The sequence below is a fragment of the Pelophylax lessonae genome, assembly GCF_965119305.1.
Source record: "Pelophylax lessonae genome assembly, chromosome: 10".
NCBI lineage: Eukaryota > Metazoa > Chordata > Amphibia > Anura > Ranidae > Pelophylax > Pelophylax lessonae.
Genome location: NC_138777.1, coordinates 217912431 through 217936938, shown reverse-complemented (window position 1 = coordinate 217936938; position 24508 = coordinate 217912431). Strand labels below are relative to the sequence as shown.

Here is a 24508-nt window from a genome sequence, read left to right as displayed (position 1 = left end):
GAATCATGGTTGCCTTGTTGAATCTGGAAACCGGAGTGTCCACCACTGGTGGAACAGTACACCTCTTAAAAAAGGGACTCCTCATAGGGGTAACGCCTAGAAAATCGCTTAGGGACCCCCACTCTTTAGCGACAATTTTGTCAAAATAGGCGGGGAAAGGAAACACCTTTGCTGCTTTGGATGGCTTGTGAGTGCCAAAGGGAAACTGCGCCTCCAGCTGTGTTCTCCATCTTCAAGGTCTCATGCACAGATACAATCAGTGCGTCCACCAGCACCCTTTCGTGCGTGGATGCAGATGGAGGAATTATCCTCCTCATCAGAGGATTCCGGGCACGTGGTTGCAGACCAAGCAGGGTGACCCACGTCCTGATTCAGATTCAGGATCCGAGGAGACAGATGAGGCACGGGAAGGCAGGGGGGTGCTTATTGCTAGCCCGTCCCCCCGAAAGCCACCTCCACCCGGGACACAAAGGACTCCATAACCACCGTCAGTATATCGATACACAGAGGAGATCAGGTGGAGAGATGTGCGCCAAAGACTCAATAAGTCACCAGGGGGACCCCACAAAAAAAAGTGTAAAAAACACTGCAAGGGACAACCCCCACCGCGCTGGCAGCACCACCCGGTCGTCAGGCACAAAGCATCAAGCGATCCACAGCAGAGGGGGGGGGGGGGGGGGGGAGAACCCTACCAGGCTTACCACCCAGCAGACACAGGCACCCACCGCCACCAGGATATCGTGCACTCCACATGTGGCGATCAGGAATTGAAAGGACCCAGGAGTCAGCACCAGGGGATAAGGGGCTCCCACCTCTGAAATCGCCACTCACAGGGCTCCACTGTCATGGTTGCCGCTCTTTTCAATGGCAAATCACCGCCGGACTACACAAGCATGGCCGCCGTGCATAGAATCACACAGGCTACAACAAAACAGCGGCGCCATGAGGCTTCCAGGGACAGCCGATTGGTCGCCAGTGGCGCACCCCCCAGGCCCCTTTGCCAGTATAGCGCCCTGCCCCCACCCCAGGACCAGACCACCCACACAGCCCCAGCATAAGTGGTGGGGGGAGAATGGGGGACAGATGAAAGGGGGGTGCCTGATGGGAAGGAGGGAAACCTGGGAGTCCGGCCATCTCAAGGAGGGGCCCACATCCACCCCAAAACCCTCTAGGGGGAGAGGGGGTACAGCTACTCACCATACCATGAAGCGGGTGGGCACCGCTCCAGACAGAACCACTCCCCATCGAAATAAGGGTTGTCGGCAAGGAGGAACGCTACGACTCGGGATGAGACACCGCAAGGTGTTTATCTCGCAGCCCAGCCCCCATCCAGTGGGGCTATGTCGCGGCCGACCTAGCGCAGAGATCTGCGAGCGCTCGCTGACAAGACTGGGGTGACCACTGGATCTAGATTATCCAGCTTGTCACTCAGTCTGGCAGTTGATTGTAGCGCTCACAGGAAAAACACAGCAGAAAAAATTCTATCCAAAGAAAAAATTGCCAGGAGCAGAGATCCCAGCACAGAACTAGGTCCTTATTCCTGACTAAACAGAATAAACCCGAGTACTGTACCTATAGCAGAGAGAGGGAGTATAACCCCTGGGACTGCCCATAGGCGTAGTCAGACTTTTTTCTGTCTAGTGTCCTACTCCCGTAGGGGCAGTATAACCCAATGGTTATGAAGATCAGGAGCGGTGTCCACCAACGAAGGAAAGAGAAATGGCCACTAGGTCTAGACGCTGCATCATATGAGGTCACATGCTCCCACAAAGCCAGGTAGCATCAGTGGCTCTGACAAAGGAGAATGGCAGTTTAAAGGAGGTAACTAGAAGCGGGTCAAGGCTTAAAGAGACCCAGTCACCTTGATCATTCAGAGCAAAGTGATTGAGTCTCTTTAAAATAGTACAGACTACAAAATGGCAGTTTAATTACTCTCTGCAAACCTGAGAATGTTTCCCAGTGCAGCAAAAGATTATGGCATTCCACGCTAACGTAACCTGAGAAGAAGTCTGTCAAAAAAAAAATTAAAAAATACGCCACATAGCGACATTTAGAACGACCAGCTCACTCTTATCCAGACATCCTGTGTGATCTCAGAATATCAAAGAGGATATTAAAAATGAATAGACAGGGGGGAGAATGAGGATATTGGATGCTAAAAAAGTAATTTACTGCAAACACAAAAGGCTCTAAGCATTGCAGACAATGAAAGCAAATATCCCTGTCCAGGATAATAGAGACAGATCTGTGACAACGGAGATCCAGCTGTCATATTTGGGTGAATATTCCGGTTAATTACGCTGCATTCATTGTGCTGTCACTTTTGCTAACAAGTAAAAATTGAGAGAGATGATTTATTCCTAGCAAGCATTTTGTTCGAGGATAAAAAAGTACATTACATTTTAAAGTGAACCTGTCTTGTCCACCAGCTAACCATAAGAAACAAATTGCCTTTAAATCAGTTCCTTTAAACCTAAATACTAGGTCCAGGCTAGATGTCAAACAGGATGAGTAGACTGGTGCCCTTAAAGAGATATTTAGGCTCCGTTCACATCTAGGCGTTTTGGGGCGTTTTTCTGCTCTAGGATCAGCTCTCAAAACGCCCAACAACACAAATCCTATTCATTTCAATGGCCCCTGTTCACATCTGAGCGTTTTGACGCTGTATACAAAACGCCCAACGCTCAAAAAAGTACATGAGCTTCTTTTTGGGCAGATTACAGGCGTTTTCCATTGATCTCTATTCAATCTAAAAACGCCTGCACAAAAATCGCGGTAAAAATCGCGGTAAAAAACGCCGCAAAAATCGCGGTAAAAAACGCGCGAAAAACGCTACGGTCAGGTGTGAATGTAGCCTAAAGCTTAGTTTGTTTGTTTAAAAATATCAAACATGTTACACTAAGCCTCGGTTCACACTAGGGCGACCTGTGAGGCGACCTGGTCGCCTCACAGGTCGCCGCAGGTCGCCTCCCATAGGGAAGCTACGGACCCGTTCTAATAGGAGCGACACAAGTCGCTCTGACCTAGAAAAAGGGTCCTGAGCTTCTTTGGGGCGACCAGGAGGCGACTGCCATAGACTTCAATGTTATGAAGTCCGTGGCGGCCGCTCCGAGGTCGCGGCGCGCTGCTCGCACCGAGATCTCGGAGGTCGCCCCGGGAAGTAGCGTCGCGGTAGTGTGAACCGGCGCTTACCTGCTCTGTGCAGTTGCTTTTACACAGAGCAGCTCAAATCCTCCTCTTCTCAAGTCCCTCTTCTGCTCTTCTGGCCCCTTCCTCCTTCTGAGTGCCCCCACAGCAAGCAGCTTGCTATGGGGGCACCAGAGTCGAGCGGCCGCTCTGTGTGTCCATTCAGACAGGCATCCACAGCTTCGGCCCCGCTCCCTCTCTTTCCTCATTGGCTCACTGACTTTTATTGATAGCAGCAGGAGCCAATGGCGCCCGCTCCTGTCTCAGCCAATGAGGGAGAGCCCGGACAGCCAAAGCTCTAGTGCAACATCGCTGGATAGAGATGGGGCTAAGGTAAGTATTAGGGGTGCTGCTGTACACAAGGTTTTTTTATCTTGGCTGTAAACCCCCGGGTACTGTTTGTACCTATAGGTAAGCCTACAATAAGGCTTACCTATAGGCACTGTAAATATCTCCTAAACATGCACCATTTAGGAGATTATTTACATTGCATGCAGCCAATGATGTCCTCGGCGCATGCGCTCTGAAGGAACGGCCGGCCGCACGTGCAGTTTCTTTAGAGCCTTGCTCCCGCACCAGTAGTACAGCCGGAGTCCGCAGACCCTGAAGGAAGATGGGTGAAGATGGATGCGGCCTCCAGTGGGGATGACGTGGGCTTCGTTTGCAGGTAAGTGTCACATTATGCCTTTACTTAGCAGGTAAAAAAAATATATATTTTTCCAAGACTTTACTTCCTCTTTAATGCATAAAGCTAGAAAGAAAAAAAAAAAAACAAAAAAAAAAAAGTTTCCCTTTAGAACCACTTTAAGACGGTTATACCCCTTCATTTGCAGGCTGGGGGCAAGTAGATGACCAACCTGTATTGTTTAACCACTTGTCCTACAGAAGATTTACCCCCCTTCATGACCAGGCCAATTTTTGTGATACGGCACTGCGTTACTTTAACTGACAATTGTGCAGTCATGCAACGCTTTACATAAATAACATTTAGGTCCTTTTTTTTTTTTTTTTTTTTTTTAACCACAAAACAGAGCTTTCTTTTGGTGGCATTTAATAATCTCTGGGTTTTTTTGTTTTTTTGCGCTAAAAACAAAAAAAAGACCGACAACTTTGTATAAAAAAAAAAAAAAAAAAAAATCAAATTTCTTCATAAAACGTAGTCCAATATGTATTCTGCTACATATTTTTGATGAAAAAAATTCCCAATTAGCCTATATTGATTGAGTTATAGCGTCTACAAACTGATATACATGTTGACATTTTTTTATTTTACTAGTAATGGCGACGATCAGCGACTGCGATATTGCGGCGGGCATTCAGACACTGAAATTTTTCGGAACCAGTGAGACAAATACAGTGCTAAAAAATATGCACTGTCACTGTACTAATGACATTGGCTGGGAAGCAGGTTAAACATCTAGGGCAGTAATGGCGAACCTTGGCACCCCAGATGTTTTGGAACTACATTTCCCATGATGCTCAACTACACTACAGAGAGCATGAGCATCATGGGAAATGTAGTTCCAAAACATCTGGGGTGCCAAGGTCCACCATCACTGATCTAGGGTGATCAAAGGGTTTAATATGTGCCTAGCCAGTGTTTTGGTGTGCGGTGCTTTTAGTAACAGGACAGGACTCTGCCTTGTTTACACAGGCAGGGCTCCGTTCTGTGAGTCTTCCCAACGATCGGCATCTGCTGCGTATAATCACAGCAGAGCCGGGTCACTGGCAACACACTGGACCCCCTACAACCCCAGAAAACTAGGGACTGCCTGCAGCTCTAAGAGCTGCCTGAAGGACCTCACGCCCGAAGCTGGGATCACAGGCAGAAGCGCCCACCTGGTAGAAGTCAAAGCCTGTAACAGGAGATCAGGTGGCAGCCCTGCAAATCAGGGCAACAGTTGCTAGATACTGAAAAGCCCAAGAAGCACTTACAGATCTAGTGAAGTTCCTTGACAGGAAAAGGGTGGAACCCAAACCTTTCAGACCATAACCATAAATGATGGTCGGTCTGAGTCACCTAGAAATGGTGGAACAAGATGCTGAGGGCATCCTTCCAGCATTAAAATAAGAGCCAGAGGTGAGAATGAGATTCTGTTGGCAGTGTGACCTCCCAGCTCCTTGTGGAGCATTTTATGGCCAATATAACTAGGAAAGCTGTGGTGCTGTGGTGGCAAGACTTTGTTAACAGTGGATTTACACAGGGCTAGGTGCAGGAACTCCCCCTTTCCGAGTCAGCCCTTTTCTCCCCCTCTACCTACCCCGAAGCGTCATTCCTTGGTTCCAACCCCTACCCACCTTCCAGTACCAGTCCTTTTAGAGAATACCAAACCAAGAATCATTTTGTGCCAAGTCATTTGCATAGAATTTGGTATCCATAAAAAGAAAAGCAGTAACATAGATCCCCTGCAGCCAGTAACAATAGTGACCCAGACGGCAACAATAGATTCCTCCAGCAACAATGGACCACCTGCCACAAAGTTCCCTCCCAGCAACAATAGACTCTTGGCAGCAACAACAGATCTCCCTGCAGCCAGCATTAATAGACTCTCTGGCAGCCAGAAACAATCGATCAACAGTAGATCTCTCCCAGCAACAACTGACCCCCCCCCCCCAACCCCAGCAATATAGGACCCACCTAGAGCAACGACAGGTCCCCCACCAGCAACAATAGACCCCCCTGCAAAAATAGATCCTCTCCAGCTAGTATCGATCCTCCAGCAGCCAGCATCAATAGATGGTGCAGCATACCCCAGCACCCCTTGCCAATACATACAGTAAGTGCCGGAACTGCGTTCCCACTAAAAAAAAAAAAAAAAGCCCTGGATTTACATGATCATCATCTCGGAGCCGGCATCTCAGCCCAGAATACAGATCACCCTGAACTCTCAGGCATCATCCAGTGTCAAAATTGGTGACAAGGAGGATTCCTAAAACAAAAGATGGCGCCTTCATTGAAGAGAGAAAAGTAGATGAAGGTATTGATCTGAGAGAAGTCATAAACAGCTTGACGCGTTTCACTGACACATTACTTCGCACGCGGCACTTCACAATAATATATTTGATGATGGGTCCGCTCTAAAGTTTAAAAAAGGTGGACGTTCATTTGAACTTCTCTTGTAATTTTTATTAGTTTTAAAGGTTTTTAAGTAAGGCGCTTTTCCACTGCATGGAACCGAACGGTTCGGCTCGCTTTTGCGCTTTTCCACTGCATGGTACGGTGTTGGAATGGTTCGGTGGCGCTTTTCCACTACATGGAACCGAACGGTTCGGCACGCTTTTGCGCTTTTCCACTGCATGGTACGGTGTTGGAATGGTTCGGTACGGTACAGTGGCGCTTTTCCACTACATGGAACCGAACGGTTCGGCACGCTTTTGCGCTTTTCCGCTGCATGGTACGGTGTTGGAACGGTTCGGTACGGTGGCGCTTTTCCACTACATGGAACCGAACGGTAAGGCTCGCTTAAACAGTACCACCTCAGTTGTGGTTCCAAGAGGGCCGTACCGGTACCATATCCCACAATCCTTTGCATGAAGCCTTGACTGTTTGTCACTACTAGCCACTGATTGGTCAGAGAATCGTTGTTATCCCACCCACTTACTACTTTAGTGGAAAAGCAAACCTTACCAAACCGTACCGAACCGTTCCAACACCGTACCATGCAGTAGAAAAACAAACTGAGCCAAGCAGGGCCGAGTGGAGCCGAGCCGGTACTTGCAGTGGAAAAGTGCCATTAGGGACTTCATTTTGAGCCGTTTACAATACCAAATTTGTGCAGTAGAAGAGGACGCATTGCAGATTTCTAATGTTGGGCTTACAGATAATTATTTTTGTGAATAGATGGAAATAAGGGATAGGTCTTGCTGCATCAGCTCCAATTTAACTGTGGTTTGCCTTTGTATTGAATATGAATATAAGAAAACATTCAGAAACTTGCTGTTCTCTTCACTCCTATGGCACAGAATGACTCCAGCGGTTCTTATAATAAGATCACAGGTACTAAGTGTCTCGCTATACTGAGGCTGGATGTTTTATTTATTTATTTTTTTGCTCAGTCAGCACTAGTTATATTCATCACTGACCGATTTTCTAATTGCTGTCTGAGGCATTTTGCCTCTATAGCTTATTTGTACAAGTGATTGTAAAAAAAAAACACAAACCTGTTATACTTACTTGCTTTGTGCAGTGGTCTTGCACAGAGTGGCCCAGAGCCTCCTGTTCTCGGGTCACTCTTCTGTGCCCCTGGCCCCTCCCTCCCATTAGATGCCCCCACAGCAAGCAGCTTGCTGTGGGGGCACCAGAGCCGAGTCACAGCTCTGTGTCCATTCAGACAATGGAGCTGTGACCCATCCCTGCCCCTTTTCTCTCTCCTGATTGGCTGACTGACTTTAATTAACAGCAGCGGGAGTCATTCGCACCCCGCTGCTGTCTTAGCCAATGAGGAGGGGAGTCCCGGGCAGCGGAGACACTCCTGCATCATCACTGGATAAAGATGGGCTCAGGTATTAGGGGGGCTGCTGCACACAGAAGACTTTTTTATCTTGAAGTGGTTGTTAACCCACTTACTGCTGTAACTACAATCTCCTCTGTTCTAATAAATGCTGTGCCCCACTGTAGTCTTTTTTTTTCTTTTTTAACCCCTTCCCGCCCAGCTATCATTTTACAATAGACTGGGTGGGAAGGGGTTAAAAAGGAAAAAAAAATTAAAAAAAGGGGAGGAGGATGGGAGCAAAAAAAAAACAAACAAAAAAAAAAAAAAACACCTTAGCACAGCAGAGTTGTAGAAAAGATGTCCATCAATCTAAGACAGGCATGTCCAACATGCGGCGCAGAAACACAGGTAATGCGGCCCACTGCCCCCTGACAATTTTTTTTTTTGCGGGGGAGGAAGTCGGGTCGGGGACACGGCCACAGCAGCTTCCAACTAACGGTAGAGGCGAGGTTGAGGGGAGGAGGGGAGCATGTGCAGTGTTTCTGACTCCTACCACCATGACCAATTCAAATCAATGAAGTAGTCATGGTGGTTAAGAGTGTTCCTTTATTATCTCTCATAAGAAGTAAACCTCTGTATACGGATTCCATTTAATTTGATCATCCTCTAGTGGTGTTAAATTAGTGCGGGGGGCGCGGCGGCATTTTATTACATACCTTAACTATAGTATATATTTTATATGCGGCCCGAGAAAATTTCTCTACACTCAATGTGGCCCAGAGAGGCCAAAAGGTTGGACACCCATGATCTAAGACACAAGCAAAAAAATCAGCCAAGCTGGTAGTGGGAAGGGGTTTATCTTTGGATGGCCTACATTTTTCTTTTCTCGTCAGTTTCCAATCCTCCTGTAGGAGACAGACGTCCTGTGCCCCTCAATATACAAGAATGCAACTGAACATAAAATGCAGCACAGCCAATATGTACCAATAACATCCGTTATGAAGCAGATCTTGTACAGTAAAAACTAGCACACAGGTTTCCTCACCAGGTACTGTTGATCGGGATCATCCGAACGCAATAGGTGAATAAAGCGGCCCACAAGGCTTTGCTCTTCTGCAAAGTCCTCTGGGTCAGGGTCTTCAGCTGGCTGGTCTGGTTGGTCTTGGATCAGAGTCAATACCAAGTTCATGATAGCGTCCACCTATGAAGAAAGAAAGGCAATCATAAAATCTATACGCTGTGGAATTTTAGTAAAGTTTTCTAAAACTTGCCAAAGCTCAGCCACAATTATTGAAGTCCACTGACTTTGATTTGTTCTCAAAAGGGATTATAGAGGACTGTTAGACCCTGTTAGACCCTTCATGCTGAAGCACCCTCGTGATTAGTAGAATTTGTGGGATGGTTACCCAGCCAAACACAGGCCAGAACGCTGAATAATCTCACTCCAAGCCTGGCACCAGTTTTGCCCGTCTCCATAAAAATACACATCGCTTGAGAATATCACCTAGTGTGCATGGGCTAAATCAGGGGTCTTCCAACTATGGCCCTGCAGTTGTTCAGGAACTATAATAACCATCATGCCTAGTCAGGTCTGTGAATGTCAGTTTTACAATGCCCAATGGGACGTGTAGTTCCCCAACACCTGGAGGGCCATAGATTGGGGATCCCTGGGCTAAATGATCCCCAGTGTCGCACAACACACTTGCTGTAAAGCCCAAGATATCAGGGACCGACCCCTTTGGGGTTGGTCAACGCACCCTAGACTCACATTAAAATACTGTGCAGATAACAGCGCCACATCATTGCATGGTGCCACTTTCTGCAGCATTTAGGACCCGCCCACTACCTGAGGAGGACCTGTTGTCACATGACAGGACTGAATACTGCAGGAAAAAAGTAGACTCGCATTAAAAAAATATTTATATATATATATATATATATATATATATATATATATATATATATATATATATATATATATATATATATATATATATATATATATATATATACACACATACATACATATACACACACAATATACATATTATATTAGTGTGTGTGTGCGTATATATATATATATATATATATATATATATATATATATATATATATATATATATATATATATATATATATATATATACACACACACACACACACACACACACACACACCTATATATCCGGGGACTCTCCCTCTTCATTGGCTGAGACCACAGCGGGAGGCAATCACAGCCAGTGAGCCAATGAGAGGAAAGGGAGGCAGGGCTAAGCTGGGGTGGTGTGTGTAAATAGACACATAGGGCAGCAGCTGGGGAGCGAGCCTGCCTGGGTGCTCCCAGAGCAAGCTCCTTGCTCTGGGGGCACTTGGCCGGGGGAAGGGGCAAGAAACACCAGCAGGGGACTAGTTTTTTTTTTTTTTTTTTAAACTTGCCTTTAATATCACTTTAATTTTATAGCAGCATATTTACATGGGAAGCACAGCAATGTTGTTGAACCAAAACACAAAAAAAAGACAAGACAGCAAGCAGCTCTTTGTGGCAAGGGAAGTGCAGTTACTAAAACATGGGACATTTTTTAGGAACTTAAAGTGCAGGGAGAACATGGCATCTAGGAGGATGGGGTAGAGACATTACCTGTTCCTGAGAGCCGACCTCTGTGTTGTGCTCCAAGCCACTGCTCAGTACATAGCAGCTCATACTCTTTCTGGACTCATAGTCAAAGTACTCAAAGAGCGGATGGAAGTGTTTGAGCTTTAGCACGGTCAGAATGTTGTTGTACGTGTCCACCGGAATCTTCAGAAGTCGGGTTAGCTCCTTTGAGACAGCGCTGCTGGTGGCAATGCTAAAAGAGAAAGGAAAAAAGGCTATAGTGTATGCAGAGCTCCGAAGAAACTATTCAGGTCCAGAATAGACTAGTAACTATGGTTAACGCAGGCAATGCTCATTTAAAAATAGGAGCTGGTGTTTCCATAGTTCCCTATCTACCAAATATGTTTATGAAGAGCTAGAGAGATATAATGTGTAATATATATATATATATATATATATATCTCTATATCTATATATCTATATCTATATATTTTTTTTTTTTTTTTTTTAAGACTTTGCCTTGAGGAAGAGTACTGGCACGCAACGTAACCCCATTATGGTAATCATGGATCAGCAGCCATGATTACCATGGTCAGCACACACGGGGGGACACAGGAACAGGCAGGATCAACCAGGTATTTTTAGATTACAAAAAAGGTACAAATTACACTGCAACAGCACTATGCTACTGACCGTGCTTTAAAGGAACAGGAGCATTTTTTTTTTTTTTCGGGTTACAACTACTTTAATGTTACATCGGTTTTGTACAATAAAGCGAATAATATGTTTTAAATGTTTGTTTGACATTCTGTAATGCGATTTAAATACCAGCAGGCCACCCATGGAACACTCGGTTACTCTTTTTCCATCTATAAAAGTGTGTACTGACAAGTCTCTCCTACCTCGCACGGATAGGAGATATTTCTTCACTTTGACATTCAGAGCACTGGGCAGAAATCACATTGCGTCAACACCCTCCTCGGGCCTTCACGATGCTTTGTTTTAAACAGTCGGATTCCCCTGGTCCACACCAGTTCTAAGTCAGCTGCTAGACGCCGGCCGAGGCGCCGTCCCCAAGCAACCCCGCCCCGCGCGCCAGCTCCCCGCCCCTCTGGCGCGCGGGAAAGGGACGGGAGAGAGGCGCCCGCCGCAGTCAGGGCAATCCACAGGAAGGGCTCAGCGCGCGTCCAGAGTCGCCGCCACCCGCCAGCCCCCCCCCCCCCCTCGGAAAGGCGGGGGCTCTTTCTCCTCCCTCTCCTGTGTGCATCAGGGGAAGTGTGAATGATCAAATTCAGCTGCTGAGCTTCACCCTTCCTGCTGTGCACACAGGAGAGGGGCGGGAGGAGAAAGAGCAGATCGGCTGTCTTCTATCTGTGTGAGGTAGGAGGGACAGTAAGTGCAGACTGAGTCTGAGCTGTATGAGACGCTCGGCTCAGAGTACTGCTGATGGCCACTAAGTGGCACTAATAGGCGGCATTGATGAGCACTGATAAGTGGCTCTGGTGGGCAATACTGATAAGAACTGGAAGGCAGCACTGATGGGCAGCATTGATGAACACTGATAAGCGGCATTCATAAGCAATGATAGGGCTGCACTTATAATCAGGACACATTACCAGAGCCCCGATTATCGATTATCAGTGTAAACAATATACTGACAGTCTTGCTGGTTAACAGCTCTCCTTTCCTCACACAGACACAGGTGGGAAGAAAGAAGTGCCGATAACCGATAAAGGCCCGTACACACTTGACGGAAATCGGACGAAATATCCTCCGATTTTTCTCTCTCTTGCTCAGCGTTCATTACCGTTTTTAGTTGACAGTGCATAACTGTTCACTAAATTTCTCGCTGATTTTTTTTTTTGGGACATTTGTTCCTAGACTTCCGTGCCGTCAGCAACTTCAGATCATGCGCGGTCTTTTGTATCCGATTTTTCACGGACGTACTGCATACACATTAAACGAAAATTGGTCGTCTGGGGACGGACGCTAAAAAAATGTTTCCGTTTGTCCCTCCGTTTTTTTTAGTTGAAAATGTTGGCATTGGCTGCTGAAAGTTGTGTGCCGATTTTCTACTAGTGTGTACCCCACTTTAGTCTGTTTACATGGGATCAGCTGATCACATGGTAAAGGGCCACTGTGATTGTCCGAAGAACAGAGCAGTCACAGATCATGCTGGATGTGCGCCCCAGGGGGTACATGGGAGGTAGGATTCTGGGGGGGGGATGTCCATGGATGCCCTCCCAGAACTGGAAGCTCAGAGTTTTTGATGGAAGCTGAGAAGGGGGGGGGGGGGGGTCAGGGGGACCCTTCATGGTTTCTTGCACCGGGGCTCTGAAGGTTCTAGTTATGCCTCTGTGGAGAACTGTGATTTCCAAAGTGTGCTTGGACAGTTTCATAATATGTAGCCCTAGAAGGATATTTGGCAACTATCACTAAAGCACACACGAACTGTTGCTTGACCATGTTCCATCTCGGTACACCCCATGTAACATCAGATTTCTGAACTGCATCATTGGCTATGACACAGAATGGTACCTCTCATTTACATGCTGCTAGGATAACAAGCACTAAGCCAACCCTTTAATAAATCCCTTTAGTAAACATAGAATGATCAAATCTAACGTCCACAGGCCAAAATATGTACAACTCCCTTGTGTCCATTCTGCCAAACCCTTTCAAGTGCAAGTTAGAAAAATAATTAAGGGTACAAGAAAAGCATCATCGAGGGAACTCAAGGGAATAAAGTGTCCCTGCTGACTAACCGAATAAAAATCACTACATGTGCAAATGACTAAGAGCAGGAGAAAATTATCCATTGTGCATAAGGGCTCTCAAAAGCCATCATATAATTATGCTGGAAAGCGCATGGCACTTTTTAAGGAGAAATTTGCTGCTAGAAGTACAGTCTGTCAGTGTACAGCTATTCACATGCAGGGAGGAGTTCAGAGGCTTGACGGCCCAGAGGATGCTGCAACCATGAGCCATCCATTATGGGCCCTAGGCAAGATGGCTTTTCCATCAAGCAGGCATGGGCCAGCCTCCTGATAGTGAGGTGGGTCTGGCAAACAGCATACAGTCCTACTGGGCAGCTGGAAAAAGGATTAAAAAAAAAAAAAAAAAAAAAGTCAAGGCACAATAAAGTAGCCAGATGAAGGCACCCTGCGCCTAGGAGCAATGACGTTAGATATACATGAAGTAGTGCATGCCCAGGATCCCCTAGCTGGGGATCTCCCTCCCCCCCCCCCCCCCCCCCCCAGGACAATTCTCCCATAAAAATGGCAAATTCATCCGCCGCATGTGTGACTCTATAGTCACATGGGCTGCTCAGATGTGACAGGGAGAAAATTCTCAGCATGGAAACCGAGTGAAAACTGAGCATGTGCAGAGCTGCCAACACTGCTCTGCAAAATCCCTAGCTGAATTAGGGACTTGGACAGAAGGCGGAGAGAGAGAGCAGCAGGATCAATCAGGTGATTTGCAAAATACAGAAAAAGGAAACTCCAAGTGACTGAGTGAGTATGAACAGCATGTAATACACCATTTATTGATAGTTTTTATGATGTGGGTTTTGTGACATTTTAAGGCTTCTCTCAGTTGCACACTCACCATTTTTTCACTCCCCTAATACTCCATATGACCCCTGGAAACAAAGAAAATACCCAGTACTTCTCATTATTAAAGCATTACTCCACTTTTGTTGAGAAAAAAACATTCCCCTCTGGGAGATCTCTGTACATTACAAGGATTTTACCAAACTTTGTTGCAGATTCCTACTTTTTGTAATTCTGAATAAAATCACTATTTCTTCCTCTGTGCCCATGTGCTAAGTGAGTCTACTGGCAGTGGTTTAATCAACTGTGCACCTGCAGGGCTCTAATGAGGAAAGCTGCTGGGCCTGCATCATTTTATATGAGATTTCCTATTGGGAGTATCTCACAATAAAATAACATTTGTTGCAGGGGATGCCTAAAATCTGACTTGTATCTTAGGGGAGACTTGGAAAAATGGTGAGCCAATCACACAATTAGTAAAATTATGTTTCTGGGGAGCCTTCCATGTAGCCATATTGCATTTTTAAAAAATTAAAGAGATGATGATTGAAAAGGAAATGTAATTTTTAATAAAATCTAATTACAATATGACGTGTTGCAATTGTATACGCCACAGGTGTCAAACACAAGGACAGCGGGCTGAATCCGGCCCTCCAGGCCATTTCATGTGGCCCTTGCACCTCTCCTGCAGCATCTCCCTCATCTCTGCCTCCACCTTGTCTCAGCCGACGGCAGCAGAGAGGACACAAATCCTCTGCCAGATCCTGTGCTTCCCCCTGCAGCTGCAGAGAGGACCTATTCCCCCCCCCCCCCAAACTCAGCAGTTGGCAGCAGAGAGGACACAACTCCTCCTGCAGATCCTGCATCACTCTGTGCAGCCGTAGCACCCCCTCCTCTCCACCTCCACTGGTCTCGGCATTCAGCAGACTCCGGCAGCTGACTCCAGCCCTCCTCCAGACCCTGCAGTTGCTGCTTCCCAGCTCTGCCTCCAGCTTCTTCCCAGCAGCAGCACGTTAAGGGGATGCACTGTGATGTAAGGGAGAGCGGGGGGCTCTTGAATTCTGATAGGGGTGGGCTACAGATAGAACCAGCCCTCTGAGGGCGACCATAATGCTGATGCGGCCCGCAATGAAATTGAGTTGACTCCCCTGGTATACGCTATATTATTTTTTTCTTTATTTGCTTTCTTTTCCACAGGAAAGTGGAGTTACCCTTTAAAGCAGTAGACAACAGCGCTAGGGCTAAGTAATTTGTTCAGCATTGTGAAGAGACTCCTCAGCCCTCAATAGAATGGATCAGAGCTTACACAGGGTTAACAATGTTTTAGACCACACGTTTGGTTTTAAAAAGATCTGGATTCTATTTTAAACTATAGAAGAGCAAGCTTAGTCAAGGGCAGGCTTCTTTCAGTTCTAGAAGAAAAAAAATAAAAACATATGGTGACCTTGTGCGATAGATCGCCTGGATGATTTGCTCAGCTTAACTAAGACAGCACAGTAACAAGCGACATCAGCCGTTAGAAAACAGTTTCCAGAGCAACTTGTTCCATTATCATGTCAAATCATTAGACCAAAATTAGAGAGAAATTTGGAAATCGGCCCATTAATACATCTGTTCCAGGCCAACTAAGCACAAAAAGGTAAATGGTCTTCAATCTGGCTATCTTTTATCGAAAGGCAAAAAGATGCGGCTTAGATTTCTTTTTTTCCACTTGTTTGCAGCATTATGGAGAATAGACGGGTACTTGTCTGACTAATGCAAACAAACATGACAGAGATAAAAATCAGAGTCCCAAACAGAAAGAAAAAAGGTTCTGCTCTTCACGCTAATGCAGTGGGAGATAAGACATGGGTGTGTCTATGCAAATGCTTTTGTTCTTTTGACTAAGTCTTATGCCTAGCTACTCCTGTGGAGCGGAAGTCAATACCCAATAGCGATGACTTAGAGGTGGCGGCGACTGTCGGAGGACGTAAGAGAAATTGGATTTTTTACTTACCGTAAAATCCATTTCTCTGAGTCCACCGACGGACGTAGCTGCGGCTTTAAATCAGATGGATGGATAAGCCCCTCCCACTAGGAGTGACCAGGTATAGCCAAAGGCTTTGACACGCCCAGGGCCTCACCGTTGCATCTTCAGTTTAGTTGCAAGCAGTGAATAATATCCAAAACCCAACTCTTCAGAGAAAAGAGGGGTGGGAGCTACGTCCGTTGGTGGACTCAGAGAAATGGATTTTATGGTAAGTAAAAAATCCCATTTTCTCTTTCGTCCACCAAGCTGCTGCTTTAAAATCAGACTGATGGGACGTCCAAAAGCAGAAACCACTGAGGGGTGGGGAAAGGACAAAAGAATGCAATTCCTACCGCTTACATAGCATACTATATAACATGGGTCTCAATTGTAGCAAAACCATAAAAGGAGAAGGAAAAGAAGACTGCCCCTTAAATGGCGGCCTGCAAAACCTTGTGGCCAAAGGACGCATTGAGGATGCTAACACATCCACTCTGTAAAACTTGGTGAACATCTGTACAGACGACCAAGTGGCCGCCTTGCAAACCTGCATCACTGACGCCTGATGGCGGAAAGCCAAAGAGGCACTCAACGCCCACGTAGAGTGAGCCGTGACAGGGAAAGGAGGAACCTTGCCCTTAAGAGAATACGCCTTCACCACCGTCTGTCTGATCCATCGAGAGATGGTTGTCGCAGACGCAGCCTGACACTTACGGGGTCCATCTGTATTCACAGAGAGTCCGATTTACGAAACCCACATCCAAGCAATGCAAGGCAATTTCCTTAGATGTGAAGGTTTCGGACAGAGTGACAGAAGCACTACGTCTTTGTTCAGATGGAAGTCTGAAACCACCTTAGGAAGAAACGACGGATTAGGCCTCAACACTACCTTATCCCTGTGTATTACCAGATAAGGAGAGTGGCAAGATAGCGCCGCTAGTTCAGAAACCCTGCCCACAGAGGTGATGGCCACCAAAAAGGCAACTTTCTGCGACAAGGCGAGCAAGGAAATGGGTCTTATGTACTCAAAAGGAGATTTCTGAAGGACCGATTTAAGGTCCCAAGGAGGTAACAGAGACCTCGTGGGGGAAGCCAAATGGCGAACCCCCTGAAGAAACGTATGAATCAAGAGTGTGTAGCCAAAGGGCGTTGGAAGTACAAAGCCAAGGCTGAGATCTGACACTTAAGAGTGCCCAACGCCAAACGTTGGTCAAACCCTTTTTGTAGAAAGGTCAGGATCCTGCTGATAGCAAAGGATCTAGGATGCAGCTTCAGTGATTTGCTGAAATCTTCCGAGAAGTGGACGTCCTAGCCTTGAGTAAGGTAGAGATCAAAGAATCGGACAGACCCCTGTCCTTTAACACCTTGCTCTCAAACAGCCATGCCGTTAAAGCCAGCGACTGTAAAGCAGGATGAAAGATCGAACCCTGAGACGGCGCACCAGGATCTTCGGGGCCAATCTGGAGCCACCAGAATTACCGGAATCCCCTCCAACTCGACCCTGCATAGCAGGCGAGATAAAAGTTGTAGCGGAGGAAACGCATAAATTAGCCTGTACTGGCTCCAGGGAGCCACTAGGGCGTCTACTGAATCAGCCAGAGGATCTCTGGACCGAGCCACAAACTCTGAAACTTTCCTGTTTTGTCTGAAGGCGAACAGGTCCACATCCGGGGTCCGCCACCGGAGACACAGCTGGTGGAACACTTGTGGATGCAGGGACCACTCTCCCTGATCCAGGGTTTGGTGACTCAGGTAGTCCGCCTGCCAATTGTCTATGCTGGGAATGTACACGGCGGATAGGGCTAGGACATAGTCCTCTGCCCAGCGCAGGATCTCGACTACTTCCAGAGCCGCCAGGGCACTCCTGGTGCCCCCTTGATGATTGACATGCCACGGCCGTGACATTGTCAGGCTGGACTCGGACAGAACACCCCTTGAGATTTTCCGTCCAGTGGAACAGGCTCAACTTGATTGCTCTCAGTCCCCCCCCCCACCCACCCCCCGAACCGTTCAGACATGCATCTGTCGTCACCATCGTCCAGAATACTGGAAGGAAGGGTTACCCATGGAGAAGATTCGGAGAGCTAAGCCACCAATTCAGGGAGTCCTTGGATCTCTGACTCAAACGAAATCAGACTGTCCAGGGATAGATGATCCTTGTCCCATTTGTCTCCTGTTGCAAAAGTCTCGTGTGGGCCTCAGCATATGGTACGGCCTCGAAGGACGACACCATCAGGCCCAGCACCTGCGTCAGAATCGCTTCCTTTAACTTCTGTAACTTAACAGGAGGTAGAAATACCTTTGCCATACTCCAGTCTGGTTGTTGGAACCAGGGCAGATTTCTGAAGGTTGAGATTCCAACCGAACTGCTTCAGAAAGTGAATGGTCACCTCCAAATGCCGTTCCAATGTCACAGACGAGTCAGCTCGAAGAAGATCCTCCAGGTACCCCAGAATCGCTATTCCTCTCTGTCGTAGCAGAGCCAGGATAGGGGCTAACACCTTGGTGAAGACCCTGGGAGCAGAGGCGAGACCAAATTGAAAATAGTCCTTGCCCACCGAGAAGCGGAGGAATCGTTGATTACCCTGGCAAATGGGGACATGGAGATGGGCATCCTTAATATCGATCAAGGCCAGCAGGTCCCCCTGATGCAAGAACGCCACCACTGACCGCAGGGACTCCATGCGAAATTTCTGGACGCGCACAAAGCGGTTCAGAGTTTTGAGGTCCAAGATTGGACGCAATTTGCCCTCCTTCCATGGAACGGTAAACAGGTTCGAATAGAACCCTCAAAAGCATTCCTGATGAGGAACTGGTACAATCATGCCTTGTGACAGCATATCCCGAATCTCTTCCTGCAGCCCCGCAAGGCGGTCTGGGGACAGCTGAAGGTAGGAGGGAAAAAATCTGTCTGGCGGACGGGAACGAAACTCAATTAAACTCCTCTAGAGTAGTTACATGGAGAACACAGCAAGGTCCATCAGCAGCATGGAGAAGAAAAGGTAAAAAGAAACTCCCCCGCCCACAAGAGCCAGAAGCTCCTGTGCTATTTTGTCTCCCGCTCCAGCAAAATGGCCACCGGCATTACAGTGATAGGGATACCCAGGCAGGCTGCTGAGGCCTGTTAAGGCTGCAGGCCACGGCAGAATGGCGACTTCGCGCCGATGAGGACGTGACCTCGGGCCTAGTGACTACCCTAGTAACAGGCTTGGGGGCCCTGGCGTGGGTCATCCCAGCGGATGAAACCCCCACCCCAAGGTAGCGGTAGGACGCGCAACCATGTACCCATCCGTCTATGATTTAAAGCAGCAGCTACGTTCGGTGGACAAAAGAGAAAAAAAAAATTGAAACCCTTATAATCTACAATCTATGTCAATTAGAAGGACAATCTATGACCTTTCTTTCACTCCCTCTATAGCTCCATTTAGCAGTCAGGAGAAAAGAAAAATACCATGTACTTGAATGTATTGAGGAGCAGATGTGAACACCCATGCGATCCAATTCAAGTGTGGACCAAAAAAAAAAAAAGGGTCCAGCACCATTTTCGTGCGAATGCGATGCGATTTCTGCCAGTTTGTATGGCTGAATTCTCATTCCACAGACATTGCATGCGATCTGCACACCAATGCGGTGCGAATCACATGCGATGTCTTCTCACACAAGTTTGAACCCAGCCTTAATCACAAAGTGTTCAGAAAAACTGAGGTGACCTACTGCTGTTAGGTGAGAAGACCTGGCTTCACAATCCGTGTTCCAGTTCATAAAGCTTTATTGAAGATATCACACAATGCCGGTGAGCTTTCCATCTGTTCTTTAGCGTTGTGGAATGATTTCCCAGTCTGGAGAGAACTGCAAATCTATGAATATTAACATCTATTCCTAGGGGAACGCTCAAATGGACTCTAGATGGAGGTACTTTTATAGATGGATTGTAATTTTATTAAAGTGCCAACAGTTTGTATCCATTTATAAATTTTCATATATCCATAAATACATTTCCTCATCCAAAAAGTCAGAAAGAAAAAAAAAAAAAAAATATTATACATATATATATATATATATATATATATATATATATATATATATATATATATATATATATATATATATATTATATTATATATATATATATATATATATATATATATATATATATATATATATATATATATATATATATATATATATATATATATACTCTACATACACACATTGAAGATCTGTGTAATGACTTGAAGACTGCACAAAGGGTCACCATCAAATTTAACTGCACCTGAGCAGTTCTGCAAAGAAGAGTGGGCAAATATTGCACAGTCTAGATGTGCAAAGTTAGTAGAGACATATCCCAACACATTAATGTTGAATACAAAGCAAAATGTGGTCCAACAAAATACTGACATAAGGGGGGGGTGGTGATCCTTTTTTCAACGCAGGGATTCTGTTTTTGAATATTTTTTTTTTCTTTGTATGTTATTAAAACTTGGATGTTTTAAGTTGTACTAGTAAATACAGCCGGATAAAACAAAAACTGCCTTCATTTCAGGCTGCAAAGCAACAAAATGTGATTTAAATGGGGGTGATTCTTTTCTATACCCACTGTATACCCCAAGAAGTTGCAATGTACAATTAAAAAGATTTGTTTAACCACTTCAATACCGGGCACTTTCACCCCCTTCCTGCCCAGAGCAATTTACAGCTTTCAGCGCGGTCACACGTTAAAAAAAACACAATTGCGCAGTCATGCAACGCTTAACCCAAATTACATTTTTATCTTTTTTCCCCCACAAACAGAGCTTTCTTTTGGTGGTATTTATTCACCAATGTTTTTTTAATTTTTTTGCTAAGGAAATTAAAAGACCAAATTTTTTTTTGGGGGGGGGGGGGGGGGGGGGAGAAGAGACGTTTTTCTTCATTTCAGTTTTCACCTTCATTGACGGGCACTGATGAGGCTGCACTGACGTGCACTGATGAGGTGGCACTAATATGCGGCACTGATAGGCAGGAATGATGGGCACTGATTGGCATATGTGATGGGCACTGACTGGCATTTTTAATGGACACCTCCAATGGGTGCTACGCTGATTATCAATCCACTAATTATCTTCTTTTACCATGAGTGCTTCCGCTGACCTCGTCCTAATTTTTTTTTTCTTGGTGCAAAAATCTCCTGTTGTGCGCTAGGATTCCAATACTGTTCTGTACAATACTTGGATTGTCGGAAGTACCCTGATGAGCACTGAGCGCAACCACATACCCCCTTCAGCATAGAGCAAGACATTTTTCATAAGCTTCAAAATAGAATGCTTGATCCTTGGATGGGTTTCTTGCAACCTTCTAAATAGTAGCACTTGCATTAAACCTGAAGTTTAAACTCTTGGCGCCAGCCCCACGCAAATATGCAGGCTCTCTACAAGTAAGCCTTGACAACGGGCAGCCACATATTTGGATGCATTTGTGCAAATACAGCGGTGCCAAGAGCGCACACCCTGCGTGCTTCTGGCACAGATAGCAGCGGCTAATGGAAATTTCCTGATCACTGCTTGCAAACGGGAGCTTTCCGATCATGTGACTGCCAATCCTGGCGGTCACATGATCATAAATCCCGCCTCCCTGCATCCTAAACCCCTTAAAGGGCCAGGAGAAACCGGCTTCAAGGGGATAATCTTTGTAATATTTTGGCTTTCTTGGTTCCTCTTCTCCCCCATCCCCAGCAATGCTAAATACATTTTTTTTTTTTAAATAAATAATTTCTTTCTTTCATTACATACGTTATTTTAATCCCAGTACTGTAACTGGGTGACCCAGTAATGTCAGTGTGCTTCTCAATGCAAAGCAGGCCTGCAAAGAGGAAGATGTGGTAACACCCATATGCAACGCTGAGTCCCCAGAATTTTGAAACCAATAAATGAAAGTGGCGGGCCAAGGACAGTCTGGCTGGCGAGGAAAGGTCTAGATTAGCATTTTTCAACCTTTTTATCCCAGAGGAACCCCTATAATTTTCAGGTATTAGAAAACTCCTACCAGAACCAATATATCAGGGGGCAATAGGGAAAATTACTTACACTGGTGGTCAGTAGGTCAGAACACCACCCTTACAGACTAAAGAGATTTGGGGTCATGCAGCTTGTTTTTCTATACTGCATTGGCCCTGGATCTATCCATCAAATAGGATGTCAATAAGCCACATCCCAATAAACCCCTGGAGGAATCCTAGGGTTTCATGGAACCCTGGTTGAAAATAGCTAGTCTAGATGATCCTGGGTGTCCATAAACCAAGAAATGAGGTGGGCTTTGACTTGATGCAGCTTCTAAGGCCAAATGTGTAAAAAGTTCACAGTATGCAGTGAAATCAGAGTAAGCAATTTTGATACAAGAGAATAGCCTTTACAACTGTGAAATATAAAAAAGGTAAGGGTGGAGTTCTGCTTTAAATCCAGTTATTTCTAAAAATTGTATATCTTTTTAAATAAAACTGCTACACTTCTATACAGATCTATGCTATGGCTGCAGAAATCCTACATCTATTTCATCTACAAGGTCTGTTATTTTAGTTTACTTACTGTTCAAGGTTCAGCTTGTTAAATATTTCAACAGTAGTCTCCAACACTTTATCCACATAATCTACTCGGTCAGGATAACACTTCATAGCCAGATTAATAAGAGATACTTGCAAGGACACAACATCTTCAGACGGCATGTCCTGCCGAGACTGGAGGAGGAAAGAAGACAACAGCCATATGAAAATTTATGTTTTAGATATAAACCTCTTTCTGCATCCCTGGTGCTTCACACAGATTACCGCACAGAAGGCTTATCAGACAGCCAGTGACTCTTAATGTAAAAAGAATCAACAAGCACTTGTATAAATATAGGAGGCCGCCACTCAAACACCAGATATAAGACTCCTCAAAATCCTGACTTGCATGTTTCGTCAGAATTTATGTCATCGGGGGCGCTTGGGTAACCTTGCCCCGATAAATTCTGACAAAACATGTAGAGCAAGACCGAAAGTCGTGACATCACCACGTACTGCGCGCAAGTCCCTGTACATCTTGGATATTGTAGTCCGTTTACTGCTGGACTGATGTGCATTTTATGCTGGCGTTTTTAACTTGAAGAAAATACCCAAAAGAGTCTATACTATTGGAACGTGGGGCTCTCTTTTTTCTTTCCTATGAGCATCTGCTTGCCGATCTTAGCCTGGATTGTGAGGCGTCTGACGATTCTGGTGTTTAATGAGTGGCAGTCTCCTATATTTATACAAGCGCTTGTTGATTCTTTTTACATGAAGTCACGGGCTAATCTGCAATTTACGTCATCGGAGGCATGGAGTTCTTCAAGTGCCCCCGATGACGTAAATTCTGACGAAACATGCAAGTCAGGATTGTGAGGAGTTAACGATATCTGGCGTTTGAGGAGTGGCAGTCTACTATATTTATACAAGCGCTTGTTTACTCTTTTTACATGACAAGTCACTGGCTATCTGATAAGCCTTCTGTGTTGTCCTCTATCTGATGCACTCAGGTTGCTTTCCTATCAACTGATTCGGACACATGATCTTTCCCTAAAGTGGAGGACTACTTATGGTGCTTGGACTTCTGACACAGTGGATTTACTTTGGAGGAATCTCCTTGGGGCGGTTTGTTTATTTTGCACGTCATTTTTGTATATCTATTTCATGTGATTTAGTTATTGTGTTTTATTTTGAATTTTTCTTCCTCTATTTATGTTTATACATTTTGTGACATATGTTTATCTCATAGTTTTTATGATACACGGTGAATTTTGCACATTTATTGTATTGAAGATTAGCACAGCATAATTTTTATATTTATGTAAAATGAAAATCATAGAAGTCCTCTTCAAAATTATACGATATGGTCCCTTTTTCAAATGCGACCCATGTATGTGCTCTTCATAGCTCAATCTTGACATGCTGTTTTACATGAATCCCAAATGGAAAATACTGACACACCATCACTCTGTGCTCCTTTCCCAATTTATAAATAAGATGGACTCTCGCTTTACAACAGTGGGACTTGGTTACCATGGGTCCATAATGCACTTTCCTCGCATTTGTGAGGTCAGGCACTGATGTTGGACGAGAACCCCCCCCCCCCCCCCCACACACACACACCATAATTCCCCTTCCACCAAATGATTTGGCCCAGTGCACAAAGCAAGGTCCATAAAGACCTGGATGAGCGAGTTTGGGGTGGGGGACCTTGACTGGCCTGCACAGAGTCCTGACCCAAACCCGATAGAACACTTTTGGGATGAATTAGAGCAGAGACTGCGAGCCAGGCCTTCTCATTCAACATCAGTGCCTGACCTCACAAATGCACTTCTGGAAGAATGGTCAAACATTCCCATAGACACACTCCTAAACCTTGTGGACAGCCTTCCCAGAGGAGTTGAAGCTGTTATAGCTGCAAAGGGTGGGCCAACTCAATATTGAATCCTATGGACTAAGACCGGGATGCCATTAAAGTTCAAGTGCAGGTAAAGGCAGGCGTCCCAATACTTTTAGTAACAGTGTATGAGGTGGTACTATTACATATATCCCCGTACCACCCTGTTCTTGTTATACAATTCCATCCTTGTTGTCAGGACATATGCACAGGTGTTAATGCTGCAGGGCTAAAAGTGTGAATTGCTATCAAATTGCTGGAGTTCAGCTTTTACAATGGCAATATATATAAGGAGGACAGATGGGATCTGTTCAGAGTTGGTT

General features: G+C 45.6%; 1 protein-coding gene across 1 annotated transcript in view; it reads right to left on the bottom strand.

The window, feature by feature from the left end:
• Positions 1 to 24508, bottom strand: part of VPS35 (VPS35 retromer complex component) — a gene marked incomplete at its 5' end in the record, with an annotated part of 180023 nt that overhangs the window by 65841 nt on the left and 89674 nt on the right. The window contains 3 exons of the mRNA XM_082271055.1: positions 8665 to 8820; positions 10258 to 10465; positions 22335 to 22483. Coding sequence (XP_082127181.1) covers positions 8665 to 8820; positions 10258 to 10465; positions 22335 to 22483 — 513 coding nt within the window. The remainder of the gene's footprint in view (positions 1 to 8664; positions 8821 to 10257; positions 10466 to 22334; positions 22484 to 24508) is intronic.